We start from the raw sequence: 20,610 nt of genomic DNA on the forward strand, positions 1-20,610 counted from the left end.
TGCAGCTCATTGATTGATTGAAACTTTTATTAGTAGATTGCACAGTGCAGTACATATTCCGTACAATTGACCACTAAATGGTAACGCCCGAATAGGTTTTTCGACTTGTTTAAGTCGGGGTCCACGTTAATCAATTCATGGTATAACGGTAAACGTACCGGTACTAACATTATTGCAACAGATTCCTAAAACAGCAGCGTACTCGTTACTCTACAGCGCAGCGGTTCTCACACTTTTTTTTTCCACCAAGTACCACCTCAGAAAAAACTTGGCTCTCCAAGTACCACCATAATGACCGACATTCAAATACAGTAGCGTAGTAGGCCTAAGTATTCATTAAAAATAATGCAGAGGTGTTGTTGAATAAGTATATTTAAAAAATTCGGACACTAACATTACACACAGTTTGAACAGTAACACTGTGTTTGAATATAAGAGAATGAAACACGGTACTTTAATCAAATGATTATTTGGCGTAACACTAGATGGCGCCCGCATACCACAAGTGGTACATGTACCACATTTTGAAAATCCCGGCTATACACAAACTTAGAATTGTTTTTACAAACCCTGTCATATTGAGGTAAATTGATGGGTCAAACTTGACCCATCAATTTACCTCAATATGACAGGGTTTGTAAAAACAATTCTATGATGGGTCAAATGATTTGACCCATCAATTTACCTCAATATGACAGGGTTTGTTTGGCGCCATCTAGTGTTACGCCAAATAATCATTTGATTAAAGGCCTACTGAAATGTGATTTTCATATTTAAACGGGGATAGCAGGTCCATTCTATGTATCATACTGGATCATTTTGTGATATTGCCATATTTTTGCTGAAAGGATTTAGTAGAGAACATTGACGATAAAGTTCGCAACTTTTGGTTGCTGATAAAAAAGCCTTGCCTGTACCGGAAGTAGCAGACGAATAGCGTGACGTCACAAGTTGTGGAGCTCCTCACATCTGCACATTGTTTACAATCATGGCCACCAGCAGCGAGAGCGATTCGGACCGAGAAAGCGACGATTTCCCCATTAATTTGAGCGAGGATGAAAGATTCGTGGATGAGGAAAGTGAGAACAATCAATCAAAAAGTGAAGGACTAGAGGGCAGTGGGAGCGATTCAGATAGGGAAGATGCTGTGAGAGGCGGGTGGGACCTGATATTCAGCTGGGAATGACTAAAACAGTAAATAAACACAAGACATATATATACTCTATTAGCCACAACACAACCAGGCTTTTATTTAATATGCCACAAATTAATCCCGCATAACAAACACCTCCCCCCTCCCGTCCATATAACCCGCCAATACAACTCAAACACCTGCACAACACACTCAATCCCACAGCCCAAAGTACCGTTCATCTCCCCAAAGTTCATACAGCACATATATTTCCCCAAAGTCCCCAAAGTTACGTACGTGACATGCACATAGCGGCACGCACGTACGGGCAAGCGATCAAATGTTTGGAAGCCGCAGCTGCATGCGTACTCACGGTACCGCGTCTGCGCATCCAACTCAAAGTCGTCCTGGTAAGAGTCTCTGTTGTCCCAGTTCTCCACAGGCCAATGGTAAAGCTTGACTGTCATCTTCCGGGAATGTAAACAATGAAACACCGGTTGTGTATGTGTTGCTGCAGCCGCCCGCAATACACCGCTTCCCACCTACAGCTTTCTTCTTTGCTGTCTCCATTGTTCATTGAACAAATTGCAAAAGATTCACCAACACAGATGTCCAGATTACTGTGGAATTTTGCCATGAAAACAGACGACTTAATAGCTGGCCACCATGCTGTTCCAAAATGTCCTCTACAATCCGTGACGTCACGCGCTGACGTCATCATACCGAGACGTTTTCAGCAGGATATTTTGCGCCAAATTTAAAATTGCACTTTAGTACGCTAACCCGGCCGTATTGGCATGTGTTGCAATGTTAAGATTTCATCATTGATATATAAACTATCAGACTGTGTGGTCGGTAGTAGTGGGTTTCAGTAGGCCTTTAAAGTACAGTGTTTTATTCTCTTATATTCAAACACAGTGTTACTGTTCAAACTGTGTGTAATCTTAGTGTCCGAAATTTTTAAATATACTTATTCAACAACACTTTTGCATTGTTTTTAATGAATACTTAGGCCTACTACGCTACTGTATTTGAATGTCGGTCATTATGGTGGTACATGGAGAGCCAAGTTTTTTCTGAGGTGGTACTTGGTGAAAAAAAAAGTGTGAGAACCGCTGCGCTGTAGAGTAACGAGTCCCTTGAGGTGTGTACCACTTTAAGAAAAAAAAAACATACGTGCTGTGTCATTTGACTGTAAAGTGCCAAAATGTGTTTATTTCATCATTTACATCTTGTAGCGCCAAATAAGGTAAATATCCTTCTTTTTCTGTTTACTGTTTGACTCGTTCAACCAGAGTTGAAAAAGTATATATATGTTCAGGTCCAATGTAGTGACTCTTTTTGTCCAGCAGATGGCACCATTACCAAATACCAACACAGTATCAGTGCAGTGAATCCAGCCAGAGGGAATAATATTCAGGTCTTGTACATTATATGGAAAAAGGGGAATACCAGTTGTATAAAAATGTGGCCTCCGTTACAATTGCGTTGAATAGACTCGGTGGATATTTCAGAAAACAGGTGAAGTGAAAAGTCTGAGGTGAAGAAAATGTAGTGGTAAGTCAGTTACCATGGTAACTTACCCTGTGAACCAGGGACGTGCACATGATTATAGAGGGGCAGGGGCTCAAAGTCAGAAAAGGGCAGGACATTTTTTTTGGTCCTTTGCACAATATGGAAATTAATGTAAAATTAAATTTGCTAATAGGAAGCTAACTACTTAGCTGTGTGTCCTTTGTAGGTAAAAGTGATTGCCATTTCTTTTGTGTCAACAAATTATTGTCATAATGAGTTAATTCACATTATCATAGGCTTGGAAGACATGAAAAGCAACAAAACACTGGTTTATTATTAGGCTATTTATTGTTAAAGATAAGCACTTTAATATTGAACATTGAACAGTGCAACATGAACTTTGAAAAAAAATACAAAAATAAATACTCAAATGGAAAAAAATTCAATGAGAAAATCTGTCCTTCTTCCCTTAACTTGATGAAAACACCATCAAGTTGTAACTTATGGTCTTTCTCACTTAATGCTCAGACTAAACAACTGAAACGCAATACAGGCCCAAAAATATGGACCAGGGGCCAGTAGAGGACTGTAGAATGGAGGCCACCCATACCCAAATATGCTCCTCAATGTAAATTCACAGTAGAGGGCTGTAGGATGGAGGCCACCCATACCCAAATATGCTCCTCAATGTAAATTCAGGGCTTCCATGATGCTAGTACTTGGTTTTAGCCATGCATTAAGAGGTTTGCTACCCTTAGCTGCTTCCTGGCGCTCCTTCTCCTTCCTTTTCTGTATCCTTTCTTTTTTTGGCAGTGTGCTGCAGGCATAATCAACATGAATCAAGTTTAAATACAGATGGTAATATTCCTAACAGATAACCTACATCTTATATCCCCAGAATGCTGAAATTATTATTATTATTAATAATAATAATAATAACAATTATTATTATTATTATTATTATTATTATTATTATCATTATCATTCTTCTTCTTATTATTATTGTTATTATTATCATTATTATTATTATTATTATTTTGTTAACCCACACAGTAATAGCAAAGTCACAATAAACTTTATATCTAAACCTCTACTGTGAGAGAAATGTGATCCGCCGTAAACACAGTGCATTTTATTTTGAAAATTAACCTGGTGTTTTATTTTGTATTTTGTACACTACTTCCTGTCCCGCACGATCCGCTCTGCTCTGTGCGGAATTGATGTGCCGTGCTCAATTGATGCGCCGTGCTCCGACATCTGGCAAAAACAGAAACTGACACATTGAATAATAGAATAATACAGCGTTTTTCTAAAATATTACCCATATTAGATGCTGAATAAGTGGACGGCGACTAGTCTAGACCATAACTCACAGGTTCAAGTTGCTCCACTCTCACGTCTCCTCAGGGGCGCAGTTGGCTCTCTCTCCTCTCACTTACTCACTCACTCGCCCTCTCTCTCCCTCTCTGGCGGAAGCGGCAGGCTCAAACAACCCGGTATTACAAGAAAACGTGGAGTTTTTGTACCGCTGTTTTTTTTACATCCCTGACAGGAATTTATTAATGTTATTTAAAGAAAAGAAAAAAAAAAAAAAACACACACACACACACACACACAGGCAGAGGGCACTTTTTAAGACGAGGCAAAAAAGGGCAGGGGCTCAAGCACCCATAGGGCCCTATGTGTGCACGTGCCTGCTGTGAACATATCCTGGTCACTGGCAGGTTTTATTTGAATTTGATTTCGTTTATAATTGTTGTGACACCTGACTCTTTATACGTGTTCGACACGCCCTTCTACTTCCGTTTTGTCCACGATATCTTTTTTTTTTTTGATTTTTAAAACCTTTATTTATAATATTCAACATATACAAAATGAACATACGAGCATTATCAATATCATTCAGTATTGATGGTGAAAGCATTGTGACATACTGTATGTGTTGCAATGGGAGTCAATGGGCGACCAAAATGCGCTAAGTGTACTGAATATCTCCAATTTGGAAACACTGTGCAAAAAGTGCATGATGCCATTTTAAAGAATTGATTGAAACTTTTATTAGTAGATTGCACAGTGAAGTACATATTCCGTACAATTGACCACTAAATGGTAACACCCCAATAAGTTTTTCAACTTGTTTAAGTCGGGGTCCACTTAAATTGATTCATGATACAGATATATACTATCATCATAATACAGTAATCACACAAGATAATCATCACAGTATATAAATTGAATTATTTACATTATTTACAATCCAGGGTGTGGGATATGGAGGGGGGTTAAGTTTGGTTGGTATCAACACTTCAGTCATCAACAATTGCATCATCAGAGAAATTGACATTGGAACAGTGTAGGTCTGACTTGGTAGGATATGTACAGCAAGTAGTGGACACAGAGAGAGAGATCAGAAATTATAAGAAAAATCGCCTACATTTGATTGTTTACATTTGATTATTTACAATCCGAAGAGGTATGATGAGGAAGGGAGGGTGTTAGTTTAGGGTTGAAGTTGCCTGGAGGTGTTCTTTTATTGCGGTTTTGAAGGAGGATAGAGATGCTCTTTCTTTTACACCTGTTGGGAGCGCATTCCACATTGATGTGGCATAGAAAGAGAATGAGTTAAGACCTTTGTTAGATCGGAATCTGGGTTTAACGTGGTTAGTGGAGCTCCCCCTGGTGTTGTGGTTATGGCGGTCATTTACGTTAAGGAAGTAGTTTGACATGTACTTTGGTATCAGGGAGGTGTAGCGGATTTTATAGACTAGGCTCAGTGCCAGTTGTTTTACTCTGTCCTCCACCCTGAGCCAGCCCACTTTGGAGAAGTGGGTAGGAGTGAGGTGTGATCTGGGGTGGAGGTCTAGAAATAATCTGACTAGCTTGTTCTGGGATGTTTGGAGTTTAGATTTGAGGGTTTTGGAGGTGCTAGGGTACCAGGAGGTGCATGCGTAATCGAAAAAGGGTTGAACGAGAGTTCCCGCCAGAATCTTCATGGTGCTTTTGTTGACCAGAGAGGAGATTCTATAGAGAAATCTCGTTCGTTGGTTGACCTTTTTGATTACTTTGGTTGCCATTTTATCACAGGAAAGATTAGCCTCTAGAATGGAACCTAGGTAGGTGACTTCATCTTTCCTGGTGATAACAATGTCACCCACTTTTATAGTGAAATCATTGATTTTCTTAAGGTTGATGTGGGACCCAAACAGGATGGATTCTGTTTTACCCAAGTGTATGGATAGCTTGTTGTCAGCGAGCCAGGTGCAAATTCTACAGAGTTCAGCACTGAGGATTTTCTCCACCTGTGACTTGTCCTTGTCTGATACCAGCAGGGCCGAGTCATCCGCAAACAAAAACAATTCACAGTCGCATGCTGATGACATGTTTATGTATACTAGGAACAGTAAAGGCCCTAATATTCTGCCTTGGGGGACTCCACAGGCTTACCACCTGTTCCCTCCCCTCCAAGTAAGATTGCATCCAGCTCGATGAGGTTTTATCAAATCCGATTGCTCTGAGCTTATCCAACAGCATAGAAGAGCTGGTTCAAAACGATGTGGCCAAATTTCATCTCTCTAACCCAGGGGTGCTCATTACGTCGATCGCGAGCTACCGGTCGATCGCGGAGGGTGTGTCAGTCGATCACCAGCCAGGCATTAAAAAAATAGTCCTAAAAATGAGCGATCATAAATCTTCACTATGACGTCACTTTCGTCACTTGTTTGACATTCACGGCACCCGAGGGTTTTCTGAGATGACGCTGGCTGCTCCCAGCTCAATAAAATTACCGACTGGAAGGCGAGAAACACTTTATTTCAACAGACTCTGGCGCCGTACCTGTCGTCAAAACTCCAAAGACCGACTGCACAGTTGCACTAACAAAATAAGAGTCTCAGAAAGCTGGCGTGCACAAGCTAGCAAGCTACAGAGTTTGCCGACAAAGTATTTCTTGTAAAGTGCATACAAAGGAGTACGGAAGCTGGACAAATAAGATGCCAAAAACCAACCACTTTCATGTGGTATTGGACAGAAAGGAGGACTTTTTTTCTCCTCCATTCGAAAATGCGGACATTATCAGCACCACTGTCTGATTACAATCAATGCAAGTCATCAGAATCAGGTAATACACCAACTTATATTCTTGTCTTCATGAAAGAAAGGAATCTGTGTTAAACATGCTTGCATTATCTTTAAACACCTTTATAACTTATTAACAATATTAACTATGTGTTAAACATGCTTGTATTATCTTTAAACACCTTTAAGTTGTTAACAATATTAACTATATGTGTTAAACATGCTTGTATTATCTTTAACCACCTTTAACTTATTAACAATATTAACTATATGTGTTAAACATGCTTGTATTATATTTAAACACCTTTAACTTGTTAACAATATTGACTATATGTATGAAACATTCTTGTATTATCATTAAACACCTTTAATTTATTAACAATATTAACTATGTGTTAAACATGCTTGTATTATCTTTAAACACCTTTAACTTGTTAACAATATTAACTATATGTGTTAAACATGCTTGCATTATCTTTAAACACCTTTAACTTGTTAACAATATTAACTATATGTATTAAACATACTTTTATTATCATTAAACACCTTAAATTTTTTAACAATATTAACTATATGCGTTAAACATGCTTGTATTATCATTAAACACCTTTAACTTTTTAACAAAAACGTATATTTCATAAATAAGTAAATATAAATTATATATATGAATGAGGTAGATCCCCACGACTTGATCAATTGAAAAGTAGCTCGCCTGCAGAAAAAGTGTGAGCACCCCTGTTCTAACCTTTAAATGTAACGGCTGTTGAAGAACATGACGGTTTTTCAGTCAAAGGTGACTCAAGGGGTGAAGGTCAGTGTTTTATTTTCCTATATTCAAACCCAGTGTTACTGTTCAGACTGTGTGTAATGTTGCAGTGGCCAAACATGAAGTATACTTCTTAAATACAACCTCTGCCTTGTTTTTAATGAACACTCAGACCTTCTACGCTACTGTGTTTTAATGTTGGTCATTATGGTGGCATTTTCTGAGGTCGTACTTGGTTGAAAAAGTTTGAGGACCACTGCTTTAACCTATTTTCTTTACAACCAAATAAAAATCATACTCACCAGAAACACTTTCAGTTGGGTAAAGACAGACGTCATTTTTCGTCCACAGTCACTTGTCTGAATCCGCCAAGTGCTCTTGATCATGACTTTTTATTTTGGTCTTAACGCCATCAAGATTGATTGAACTAACTCAGATCAGCTGTTGAACCTCCGACCTGAAATACGCTCCAGGTTTGATGCACGGGCTTACCTGAGCTGATTGGGTGGGGCCCCGAGGTGCAACAGCAGTCAATCGCGGACAGCTCAGCTTCGTGTAGCCATTGTGTACTCTCTCTCGCTCTCAGCTGCGTTGTTTAGTCCTACTGCTCCGAGCGGCGCAAACCCAAGTCGCTGGTGTGAGAGGCGTGCGTGCTGACTACCGAGCTAAAAAGGACAGGCAATGTACCAGATCGTGAAGATGTATTCATAATTGAAATTATTTTTGGAATATATTATATTTTTTTTGCATTGTTATTCTGTTGAGTAAAATCAGGACATGTTTTTTTTCGGGGCAAACACACACACACTGGTTATCATTTGGAATGGGGACAGAGTTTTTGACCATCACTTATGGGGACCACCCTTTCTACAGGTTGTGGAGGCATAAAAAAAAAGAGGTAAAATGGCCACTGTTCAGTTAGCTCATACACGTCTTTAAATCTCTGGATTGATGAAGTAATGTGCTGATCATTCTTACTGGGGACCCTGGGGGGGGGGGGGGGGGGGGGGAGAGTTGATATGGTTCATGGGGGATCAAATTTAAATAATTTTGCATAATTCACAAATTTGTACATGACTACTGAGGACCATTTAAAAAAGAAAGAAAGTTCAAATTAGATGTTAAACATGTCTACTTTTCAGTAAACATGTTTTATGGGCCAAAGCTTAAAAATCACTTAGGCATCTTCAGAATGGATCTGACTATCATTTAAAAAGGTTTCCCTATAGGGCAGTGGTCCCCAACCATCGGGTACCGGTCCGTGGATCAATTGGTACTGGGCCGCACAAGGAAAAAAATAAAAATAAATATATATATATATATTTTTTATACATTAAATCAACATAAAAAACAAGATACACTTACAATTAGTGTAGCAACCCAAAAAACCTCCCTCCCCCATTCACACAAAAGGGTTGTTTCTTTCTGTTGTTAATATTTATGGTTCCTACCCTACATTACATATCTCCCTGCGATGAGGTGGAAACTTGTCCAGGGTGTACCCCGCCTTCCGCCCGATTGTAGCTGAGATAGGCTCCAGCGCCCCCCGCCACCCCAAAGGGAATAAGCAGTAGAAAATGGATGGATGGATGGATGGCATTATATATCAATACAGTCTGCAGGGATACAGTCCGTAAGCACACATGATTGCATTTTTTATGACAAAAAAATAAATAAAAAATAAAATAAAATAAAATAAATCCACCCCCCCCCGGTCCGTGGCAAATCGTATAGTCGATGTAGATGCCCATGTCGGCTGTTCAGATTTACTTTACAAAAGAGAAGTGTAGGATACTTCTCTTGTTGCCTTATTTGTATTTGACTTTATTAAATGTATTTATATTATCATTTGGTGCAGCCGGGCCGGAGCAGGAGGGGATAGAAAGAGAAAAAAAAGGAAGACAGAGGGGGAAATTGTGGGGACAAGAGGGGGATTAGACAGAGAGACAAAAACAACAACAGCAACACAACAACAATAGAGCAACATCAGCAAATACGACATGTACAAATATGATGGTAAAAATTTTCAAGCGTTGACCGGTCCGCAGTTACAAAAAGGTTGGGGACCGCTGCTCTAGGGGACCTGTTTTTTTGTCCTCATACCTTCAGAGGTCCCCTAAAGGTGACCGTGTAAACACAGCGATGTCCCCATTAAGTAAGCATTGCCAGAACACACACACACACACACACACACGCACACACACACACACGCACACACACACACACCACCCCCAGGAGAACAGACGACTCCAAGACATCCCATCTCATAATCCTTTATTTTGTTCACGAGCAAGCATCAACTTGACTACAACTTGGCCTGTCAATCGGTAGAAAAGTGAGCGCAGCTCCAACAAGCACAAAGGAACCTTCCACAACATTTCCATTTGGAGCAAAGAAACGCAAACAAGAAAAAAAACAATAACAAGATGGCGCGATGTTAGTCACAAATAAGTGGATCACGTCTCCTCACTTCCAGCCTCACACATCATGAAAATGTCCACTGACTTGTGGTTCATGCGACATAACAAGTCTTAAAGTCTTATCATCATTGGTGCTTTTAACAGCATGGCTGCCACATTCAACGGGAGCGTCCCACACAAACGGTATGCATGACCTTTGAAATCACTACTTTCAACGGCAATTTCCCCCGGGCCAAAAAATAAACGCCACTATGCACCGAAGCTTTTTGCCGTCACGTCCTGTACACCTGCTTCTAAAGGTGGATTCAGCACAATATCTACAGAAAGATACATCAGCTACAACATCGACAGTTTCAAATCAAACTAGCCGTGGTTCTAATGTTGAGACAGAACATGAAGTTCAGTAAGAAATCTAGCAGCTTACAAATGAACAACAAAAACATTATTAATACAAGCCTGGGTTCCTGTTTTTAAACTTCGACCGACATCATGGGGATTGCACTCCCTCGTCTGGCCAGCATGGAGAGGCGTCTCCCTCAAATCTGCACCGAGCCAAGCCTGAAAGGTTACAGAAGGGAAGGGATTCATAAGGCCCCATTCCTGGGTGGATCTCGCGTGAGAGGAAGAGGGGCGGGGGTTAATTATTTTTGCAAAGCAAGCTGCTGAAAATGATGGAAAGTGCCACTCACATAGCAACTGCCGCTTCGGTCAAAGTTGGAAATCGCCACAAATCACATTTTAAGATATTCAAGACTACTGCCATCTGGCGGTGAAAGTGGCTAGTGCACCCCCCGCCCCAATTCGTCACGTTTCATGTGTCAAGTAAACCGCGGCGAATGGGGCCATATGAATCCCCTTTCTACTGTACATTTTGGAAAAAATATATACAACATGAGCACAAGGAGGACTTAAAATGATGATTATTCTGCAAGTGAAATAAATGCTGGAGTGTTACTATTTTTCCACTTTAAATAGCCGCGCCTTGGAGCATCAACTTTTAGACCGACCTCCTTCTCAGTCTGGTTTGAACAACATCGACATCCAGCAGGAACCAATCGAGAACACACAAAAAATGGACCCTTGAGAACATTGCGGGGTTCCTCCTGGCGAGAGCCGACACTTTTGTACAAACGTGACGGAACAAGTTTGCAGCAACATTGGAGCGACATGCTACATACAGCCTGTGTGACACAAATATTACGCTGTTTTTTTTTGCCATTTTTAATTTAAGATATGGGACCCTGTGGAGAGGTCGTCACGAACACGTCGACTACTTACATGGGTTTATTTAGTATTTACAAGGTCTTTAAAAAGCAAATGTATGTCTATACTTCATGCACTAAAAGATTCAAAATAAAGGAAATGTTTGCTCAAAAAAATGAAGTCACTGGGCTACCAGTGGTGTTTTTTTTTTGTTTTAGCTGCAGAACAAATTAAGAAAAAAACATTTGAAGCCTTGTGTGGGAGAGAAAACTTAAAAAAAAGTGCACAGTTGGCTTCCTCACACACTTCAATTTCAGAGTTAAAATTGAATAAATTATTTAAAAAGCCGTTGATGACCGCACAACACTGAGTAGCGCCACTAAGATGACAAGAGGGGAAACGTTTTTTGTATGTGTGCTGTACTGAGGATCAACATCTGACTGAGTGCAAGTTAGTAGTGTGTGTGTGTGTGTGTGTGTGTGTGTGTGTGTGTTGTTCTAGTAGGTGAGGGTGGAGTCGTCCCATTCCAGCTGCTGCTGTCTGCTGGCCGCCTGCTGGTCTTCCTGCTCGCCGCCCTCGTCGTCCTCGCTGCTCTCTGACTCAGCGCTGGTGATGTCATCTTCCTCTTCCCCGTCCTCGCTCTCCTCCTCCTCTTCATCCTCCTCCTCCTCGCTGCTGTGCTGGTCTTCGTACGTCTGCGAGCGTCGAGACACACGACACTTAGGACCTGCACTGTGCTACAGTGATATGGTATTCCTGCTGAAGTCCTGAGAAATGACTGCCGCATTGAACAAACCCCAAAACCAGTGAAGTTGGCACCTTGTGTAATTCGTGAATAAAAACAGAATACAATGATTTGCAAATCCTTTTCAACTTATATTCAATTGAATAGACTGCAAAGACAAGATATTTAATGTTCGAGCAGAGAAACGTAATATTTTTTTGCGAATAATCATTAACTTAGAATTTAATGGCAGCAACACATTACAAAAAAGTTGGCACAGGGGCATTTTTACAACTGTGTTGCATGGCCTTTCCTTTTAACAACACTCAGTAAATGTTTGGGAACTGAGGAGACACATTTTTGAAGCTTTTCAGATGCAATTCTTTGCCATTCTTGCTTGATGTACAGCTTAAGTTGTTCAACAGTCCGGGGGTCTCCGTTGTTGTATTTTATGCTTCATAATGCGCCACACATTTTCAATGGGCCGACAGGTCTGGACTACAGGCAGGCCAGTCTAGTACCCGCACTCTTTTACTATGAAGGCTTGGCATTGTCTTGCTGAAATAAGCAGGGGCGTCCATGGTAACGTTGCTTGGATGGCAAGATATGATGCTCCAAAACCTGTGTGTACCTTTCAGCATTAATGGTGCCTTCACAGATGTGTAAGTTACCCATGTCTTGGGCACTAATACACCCCCATACCATCACAGATGCTGGCTTTTCAACTTTGCGCCTATAACAATCCAGATGGTTCTTTTCCTCTTTGTTCCGCTGGACACGACATCCATAGTTTCCAAAAACTATTTGAGATGTGGACTCGTCACACCACAGACCATTTTTCCACTTTCCATCAGTTCATCTTAGATGAGCTCGGGCCTGGCGAAGCCGGCAGCATTACTGGGTGTTGTTGATAAATGGCTTTCGCTTTGCATAGTAGAGTTTTAACTCGCACTTACAGATGTAGCGACCAACTGTAGTTACTGACAGTGGTTTTCTGAAGTGTTCCTGAGCCCATGTGGTGATATCCTTTACACACTGATGTCGATTTTTGATGCAGTAGCGCCTGAGGGGTCCAAGGCATTCAATGTTACGTGCAGTGATTTCTCCAGATTCTCTGAACCTTTTGACGATATTACAGACCTGAGATGGTGAAATCCCTAAATTCCTTGCAATAGCTCGTTGAGAAATGTTGTTCTTAAACTGTTCGACAATTTGCTCACGCATTTGTTCACAAAGTGGTGACCCTCGCTCCATCCTTGTTTGTGAATGACTGAGCATTTCATGGAAGCTGCTTTTATACCCAATCATGGCACCCACCTGTTCCCAATTAGCCTGTTCACCTGTGGGATTTTCCAAATAAGTGTTTGATGAGCATTCCTCAATTTTCTCAGTCTTTTTTGCCATTTGTGCCAGCTTTTTTGAAACATGTTGCAGGCATCTAGGGCTGCAAATAACGATTAATTTGATAATAGATTAATCTGTCGATTATTACTTCGATTAATCGATTAATAATCGGATAAAAGAGACAAACTATATTTCTATTTTTTCCAGTATTTTATTGGAAAAAAACCCCAGCATACTGGCACCATACTTATTTTGATTATTGTTTCTCAGCTGTTTGTACATGTTGCAGTTTATAAATAAAGGTTTATAAAAATAAAAAATAAAATCAAAAAAAATTATAATAATTGCCTCTGTGCATGCCCATAGCATAGCCAACTATTTTTCGAATAGATTTTAATCAATTTAATCGATTAGTTGTTGCAGCTCTACAGGCATCAAATTCTAAATGAGCTAATATTTGCAAAAAATAACGGTTTCAGGTTCGAACGTTAAGTATCTTGTCTCTGCAGTCTATTCAATTGAATCTACAGTAAGTTGAAAAGGATATAAAAATCATTGTATTCTGTTTTTATTTACGATTTACACAACGTGCCAACTTCACTAGTTTTGGGGTTTGTACTATTGCTAGTACAAGAGACCCTGGTTCTACCATACTTGCCAACCCTCCCGGATTTTCCAGGAGACTCCCGAAATTCAGCGCTTCTACCGAAAACCTCCCGGGACAAATTTTCTCCCGAAAATCTCCCGAAATTCAGGCGGACCTGAGTGACGTGTCGACAGCCTGTTTTCCGCTTTCCCACAATATAAACAGCCTGCCTGCCCAATCACGTTATAACTGTAGAATGATCGAGGTCGACTTCTTAGTTTCTTATGTGGGTTTATTGTTAGGCAGTTTCATTAACGTCCTCCCAGCGCCGCAACAACACACAACAACAGCAGTCACGTTTTCGTCTACCGTAAAGCATTTCGTCTGCCGTAAACAGCAATGTTGTGACACTCTTAAACAGGACAATACTGCCATCTACTGTACATGCATATGTGACATTAACATCTAGGGCTTTTAGAGAGTACAGTGCACAACTGCGCACACAACAAGGAGACGAAGCAGAATGCATCATCAGAGAGGGTGTTCAGCATGGTTAGAAAAATAGTGACAGAGAATAGAACAAGGATGGACAATTCAACCCTTAACTCAACAATGAGTAGATGAGTGTTATGTGTGTGTATATGTGTAAATAAATGAACACTCAAATTCAAGTATTTCTCTTATTTATATATATATATATATATATATATATATATACATACATATATATATATATATATATATATATATATGAAATACTTGACTTGGTGAATTCTAGCTGTAAATATACTCCTCCCCTCTTAACCACGCCCCTAACCACGCCCCCGACCACACCCCCACACCCCAACCTCCCGAAATCGGAGGTCTCAAGGTTGGCAAGTATGGGTTCTACCCTACTGTTATTTACTAGCATGTCTTGTTCGGACTGATGCCTTTAATAACCACTGTACTAAAATGAATCCTACAGTGGCAAAGCAGCGTATTTTTGATAGATCCAACATGGTAGAGGGGTTTTGGAACAAATCAAACCCAGAATAAAGCTTGACAACGACTATATAAAGGGCAGTGTTAGGCTACACTAGAAGTGCCTTTTTTGTTTACCTCCATGGGGTTGACGGTGATGGTGAGGGCCGAGTCGTCCCAGTCCATCTCGTTCTCCTTGCCGTTCTCCTGGTCCCTCATGGTGTGCTGGTGTGCTGACCGGATGCGGAACACGCCCAGAATGATCATGAACACCAGGAAACTGACACAGACGACGATGACGATGGTGGCCGCGCTGGGAACCACTGCAATCACACACACTCCAGTCAACTACAGGTAGCAGCTCTGCTTTGCCTCATATTAGTGGTATAGAGGGCCTCTCGTACAGTGGCGGGCTTAGCTAGCCTGACATCATGGAAGATTATTGAAAGGAAGAAGTAAAGGGTGGTGCACAGATGTCACAGGCAGCACTCAAGTGTAATCCCTAAACGTATGCCATTAAAAAAGGGGGGGAACAAACAGTGACTCCTGGGTGTCCTACTTCTGGTTTTAGCAGACTTAATCCTTCTACAGGTTGCTGCATCACATGCGCATGCTTCTACACCCCGACAAAAATATGATTTTATCAAAAGGTAAGAAAAATACTGAAAACAGACATGATGCTTTTAAATAGTGGCCTCTCCTCTTTAATTGATGTCCACGTAAATAAATGCCACGCCTTGAAGGGAAACTGCAGTTTTTGGGGAAATTTTGCCCATTTTTCACAATTCTTATTTGAGAAAGAAGACATGTTGTTCCCTTGTCTGTGCATTCTAAATAGTAAAAAACTGCTAGTAATAGGTGGCTGACAATGCAGGTAAATATAAACATAAATCCTTTCAAAACCTCCGACTATGTTTTGTATACATGCTGTAAGTATGTATGTGATGTACTGTAGTAACAGGCACATTCATAATAACATGTAATATTTACAGTATTTTGGTCATTTGAAGCATTTCTGTAACTTCTTTCCTTGGTGCATTTTTTTCACAGAGCACATAGCGTTCAATGCTATGCACTCTGTGAAATCAATGTCAACAACAACAACAAGGGGAGCACTTTCTGTGTTTGCAACCACTAACGGCAGACTTGGTGAGAGCCTTGAGTCGTTATCATGTAGCACTATTGCTAAATGTTTCAAATACAGTAAGAACATAGAACAGTGGCTTACAATATTTGCTCTCACTGGTGTTATGGTTGTATCTTTCAGCACTAGTTCTCTCCTGGAGAAGCTATATTCAGAATAATCCTCATTTCTCAGATAACAAAAAATGCTTCTTAGAATTGTTGCAATGGTCTTTATGCTGTGCTCCATTTGTACTAGCATTAAATGATTGCAGTTGGTACAAAATGCGGCTGCTAGACTTTTGACAAGAACAAGAAAGTTTGATCATATTACCGTATTTTCCGCACTATAAGGCGCACCTAAAAACCACAAATTTTCTCAAAAGCTAACAGTGCGCCTTATAACCCGGTGCGCTTTATTACGATTCATTTTCATAAAGTTTCGATCTCGCAACTTCGGTAAACAGCCGCCATCTTTTTTCCCGGTAGAACAGGAAGCGCTTCTTCTTCTACGCAAGCAACCGCCAAGGTAAGCACCCGCCCCCATAGAACAGGAAGCGCTTCTTCTTCTACTGTAAGCTACCGCCCGCCCCCGGAAGAAGAAGAAAAAACGCGCGGATATCACCGTACGTTTCATTTCCTGTTTACATCTGTAAAGACCACAAAATGGCTCCTACTAAGCGAAAAGGATCCGGTTCATAAAAAGACGCAATCTCTCCATCCGCACACGGATTACTACCGTATTTCACAACAACTGATATTCCTGTGAACCGCACTGTGGAACGGGAGCACATACGGTGAATATTCGCACCACAGGGAATGAGAAGTCATCCTTCACTGTGGTTCTAGCTTGCCATGCTAACTTCCACCCATGGTGATATTCAAAAGGAAGACCTTGCCAAAAGAGACCTTTCCAGCCGGCGTCATCATAAAAGCTAACTCGAAGGGATGGATGGATGAAGAAAAGATGAGCGAGTGGTTAAGGGAAGTTTACGCGAAGAGGCCGGGTGGCTTTTTTCACACAGCTCCGAAGGCGAACACACCTTCACTAAGACGGGCAGACAGCGCCGGACGACATACGCCAACATTTGCCAGTGGATCGTAAATGCCTGGGCAGATATTTCGGTCACAACTGTGGTCCGAGCTTTCCGGAAGGCAGGATTCACAGAACTACTGGACAACAGCGACACTGACTCCGATGACTTCGACGAGACGGAACCGGCCATTTTGGATCCCACGCTTGCGCAACTTTTCAATTCGGACACCGAAGACGAAGAATTCGAAGGATTTACGAATGAAGAATAACTTCAGAAGGTGAGCGCTATGTTTATTTTGTGTGTTGTGACATTAACGTTCGAGCAACATTATGTTGCTATTGCTCTACACCATTTTGAATTTTACTATGTTTGTGATTGCACATTTGCGTACATTTTGGGACAGAGTTGTTAGAACGCTGGTTTTCAATATATTATTAAAGTTTGACTGAACTATCTGACTGTTTTTTTGACATTCCCTTTAGCGCAGCGTAGGCGCGGCTTATAATCCGGGGCGGCTTATTGGTGGACAAAGTTATGAAATATGTAATTCATTGAAGGTGCGGCTAATAATCCGGTGCGCCTTATAGTGCGGAAAATACGGTACGCCTATATTGGCCCACTTGCACTGGCTTCCTGTGCATTTATGACTTTAAGATTTTACTACTTACGTATAAAATACTTCACGGTCTAGCTCCATCCTATCTTGCCGATTATATTGTGCCATATGTCCCGGCAAGAAATCTGCGTTCAAAGAACTCCGGCTTATTAGTGATTCCCAGAGCCCAAAAAAAGTCTGCGGGCTATAGAGCATTTTCTATTCGGGCTCCAGTACTATGGAATCCCCGCCCGGTAACAGTTAGAGATGCTACCTGAGTAGAAGCATTTAAGTCCCATCTCAAAACTCATTTGTATACTCTAGCCTTTAAATAGCCCCCCTTTTTAGACCAGTTGATCTGCCGTTTTTTTTCTTTTCTCCTCTGCCCCCTCTCTCTTGTGGAGGGGGGGGGACACAGGTCCGGTGGCCATGGATAAAGTGCTGGCTGTCCAGAGTCGGGACCCGGGGTGGACCGCTCGCCTGTGCATCGGTTGGGGACATCTCTGCGCTGCTGACCCGTCTCCACTCGAGATGGTCTCCTGCTGGCCCCACTATGGACTGGACTCTCACTATTATGTTAGATCTACCGTATTTTCCGCACTATAAGGCGCACCGGATTATTAGCCGCACCTTCAATGAATGGCATATTTCATAACTTTGTCCACCAATAAGCCGCCCCGGACTATAAGCCGCGCCTACGCTGCGCTAAAGGGAATGTCAAAAAAACAGTCAGATAGGTCAGTCAAACTTTAATAATATATTAAAAACCAGCGTTCTAACAACTCTGTTCACTCCCAAAATGTACGCAAATGTGCAATCACAAACATAGTAAAATTCAAAATAGTGCAGAGCAATAGCAACATAATGTTGCTCGAACGTTAATGTCACAACACACAAAATAAACATAGCGCTCACTTTCTGAAGTTATTCTTCATTCGTAAATCCTTCGTCTTTGGTGTCCGAAGTGAAAAGTTGGGCAAATTTACGATCCACTGGCAGATGTTGGCGTCGTCTGGCGCTGCCTCCTCGTCTTAGTGAAGGTGTGTTCGCCTTCTGTCATCCATTGTTCCCACGCAGTTAGCAGTCTAGCTTCGAATGCCCTGTTGACACCAATATCTAGCGGCTGGAGGTCTTTTGTCAATCCACCCGGAATGACGGCGAGTATTGAATTAAGCGCGTAAGCGTGTCTCTCAATGTGCTGTTATGAGCTAGCAAATATAACAACTACACTACCCAGCATGCAACGATAGTTACGAGCATGCGCGGTAGCCCTGAGAAGCGTTGTTGTATGCTGGGAGTTAGAATGTGGTTATGAGCACGCTGTGAGTAAACGTTGAGAACTCAGTTAACACGCCTCGTCTGCATTATTTATAATTAGACAGACAACACACTTAATAGGAGCCATTTTGGGGTCTTTACATAAACACACAAATGGAAATGAAACGTCACATATCCCAGCATGCACCGCGCGCTTCTTCGTCATCCACTGTTCCCACGCAGTTAGCAGTCTAGCTTCGAATGCCCTGTTGACACCAATATCTAGCGGCTGGATGTCTTTTGTCAATCCACCCGGAATGACGGCGAGTATTGAATTAAGCGCGTAAGCGTGTCTCTTAATGTGCTGTTATGAGCTAGCAAATATAACAACTACACTACCCAGCATGCAACGATAGTTACGAGCATGCGCGGTAGCCCTGAGAAGCGTTGTTGTATGCTGGGAGTTAGAATGTGGTTATGAGCACGCTGTGAGTAAACGTTGAGAACTCAGTTAACACGCCTCGTCTGCATTATTTATAATTAGACAGACAACACACTTAATAGGAGCCATTTTGGGGTCTTTACATAAACACACAAATGGAAATGAAACGTCACATATCCCAGCATGCACCGCGCGCTTCTTCTACGGGGAAAAAAGATGGCGGCTGTTTACCGTAGTTGCGAGACCTAAACTTTATGAAAATGAATCTTAATATTTATCCATATATAAAGCGCACCGGGTTATAAGGCGCACTGTCAGCTTTTGAGAAAATTTGTGGTTTTTAGGTGCGCCTTATAGTGCGGAAAATACGGTACTATGGACTGGACTCTCACAATATTATGTCAGACCCACTCGACGTCCATTGCATCCGGTCTCCCCTGGGGGTGGGGGGGCGGGGGGTTTGTCACCCACATATGCGGTCCTCTCCAAGGTTTCTCTTAGTCATTGACGTCCCACTGGGGTGACTTTTTCCTTGCCCTTATGTGGGCTCTGTACCGCGGATGTCGTTGTGGCTTGTGCAGCCCTTACAGACACTTGTGATTTAGGGCTATATAAATAAACATTAAACGATTGATATTAAGTTGGTAGCGTGTGTGGATTTTCAAAATTTACCAACTATTCAGCTTGGTGTCACAACCTTCTGCTATACAGGTGAGAGGCATGATTTCTAATCTAGCATTCACTTTTCCTCACTCAAGCTCCTCGTTCTTCTCATTTATATCTACTTATATTTAGCTCATAGCTGACTACTTGCTAGTGGTCGAAGGAGCAGCTCCAGCAAGGTGAAGGTGTCCGTACGCCAGAAAAGTACCCTATTTTCCGGATTATAAGATGCTACTTTTTCCTAAATTTAGAACCCTGCAGCTTATTAAATGGTGCGCTCAGGTTTTGTAATCAACAAACAGTTTTCAGAAAACACCCATAGAGGCACTGAAAAGATGTGTTATTGTTTGTGCTATGGCACTATCTTTTGGATGAGCTCGCTCACTGCAGGTTGAACATCTACAGTAATTCCTTCTGTTTAGTGCCTTGAACCGGAAGTACAAGTGCTGTTCCGTCTTCTAGTCGTCCATAGTGTTCCTACTCACATGGATTTTTCTTTCATCACTCCATGCACCAATTGTAAGTTTTATAATATAACTAAAACAATTCATACTTTCTAAACCAGGGGTCCCCAAACTACGGCCCGCGGGCCGGATCCGGCCCCCAGCATCCAAAATCCAGCCCACAGGAAGTCCCAAGTAAAAAAACAATTTAAATTTTTTTATTTTTTTATAAATCTTTCCTTTCTAATCCATTTTCTACCGCTTGTTACTCTTGGTGTCTCCTAGCCGCTCAGGCAAATCATATTGTCTAAAAATGAATTTTCC

The 20,610-nt window shown here is 41.4% G+C and overlaps 2 protein-coding genes across 5 annotated transcripts in view; both read right to left on the reverse strand.

Annotated features, from left to right (window-relative positions):
* The window catches only part of nmnat1 (nicotinamide nucleotide adenylyltransferase 1), a 32,357-nt gene extending 24,420 nt beyond the window's left edge, over positions 1-7,937 (reverse strand). Inside the window, exon 1 of the mRNA XM_061976879.1 lies at positions 7,790-7,937. The gene's annotated coding sequence lies outside the window, so the exon portion shown is untranslated. The remainder of the gene's footprint in view (positions 1-7,789) is intronic.
* Positions 7,938-9,744: 1,807 nt separating this feature from the next.
* clstn1 (calsyntenin 1) overlaps positions 9,745-20,610 on the reverse strand; it is a 64,462-nt gene continuing 53,596 nt past the window's right edge. For all 4 annotated transcript variants that reach the window (XM_061976931.1, XM_061976940.1, XM_061976921.1 and 1 more), the window contains 2 exons: positions 14,866-15,050; positions 9,745-11,805 (listed from right to left, as the gene is read on the reverse strand). In XM_061976931.1, coding sequence (XP_061832915.1) covers positions 11,608-11,805; positions 14,866-15,050 — 383 coding nt within the window. In that variant the 3' untranslated portion in view covers positions 9,745-11,607. The remainder of the gene's footprint in view (positions 11,806-14,865; positions 15,051-20,610) is intronic.

This window comes from Nerophis lumbriciformis, linkage group LG01, assembly GCF_033978685.3.
Source record: "Nerophis lumbriciformis linkage group LG01, RoL_Nlum_v2.1, whole genome shotgun sequence".
Classification (NCBI taxonomy): domain Eukaryota; kingdom Metazoa; phylum Chordata; class Actinopteri; order Syngnathiformes; family Syngnathidae; genus Nerophis; species Nerophis lumbriciformis.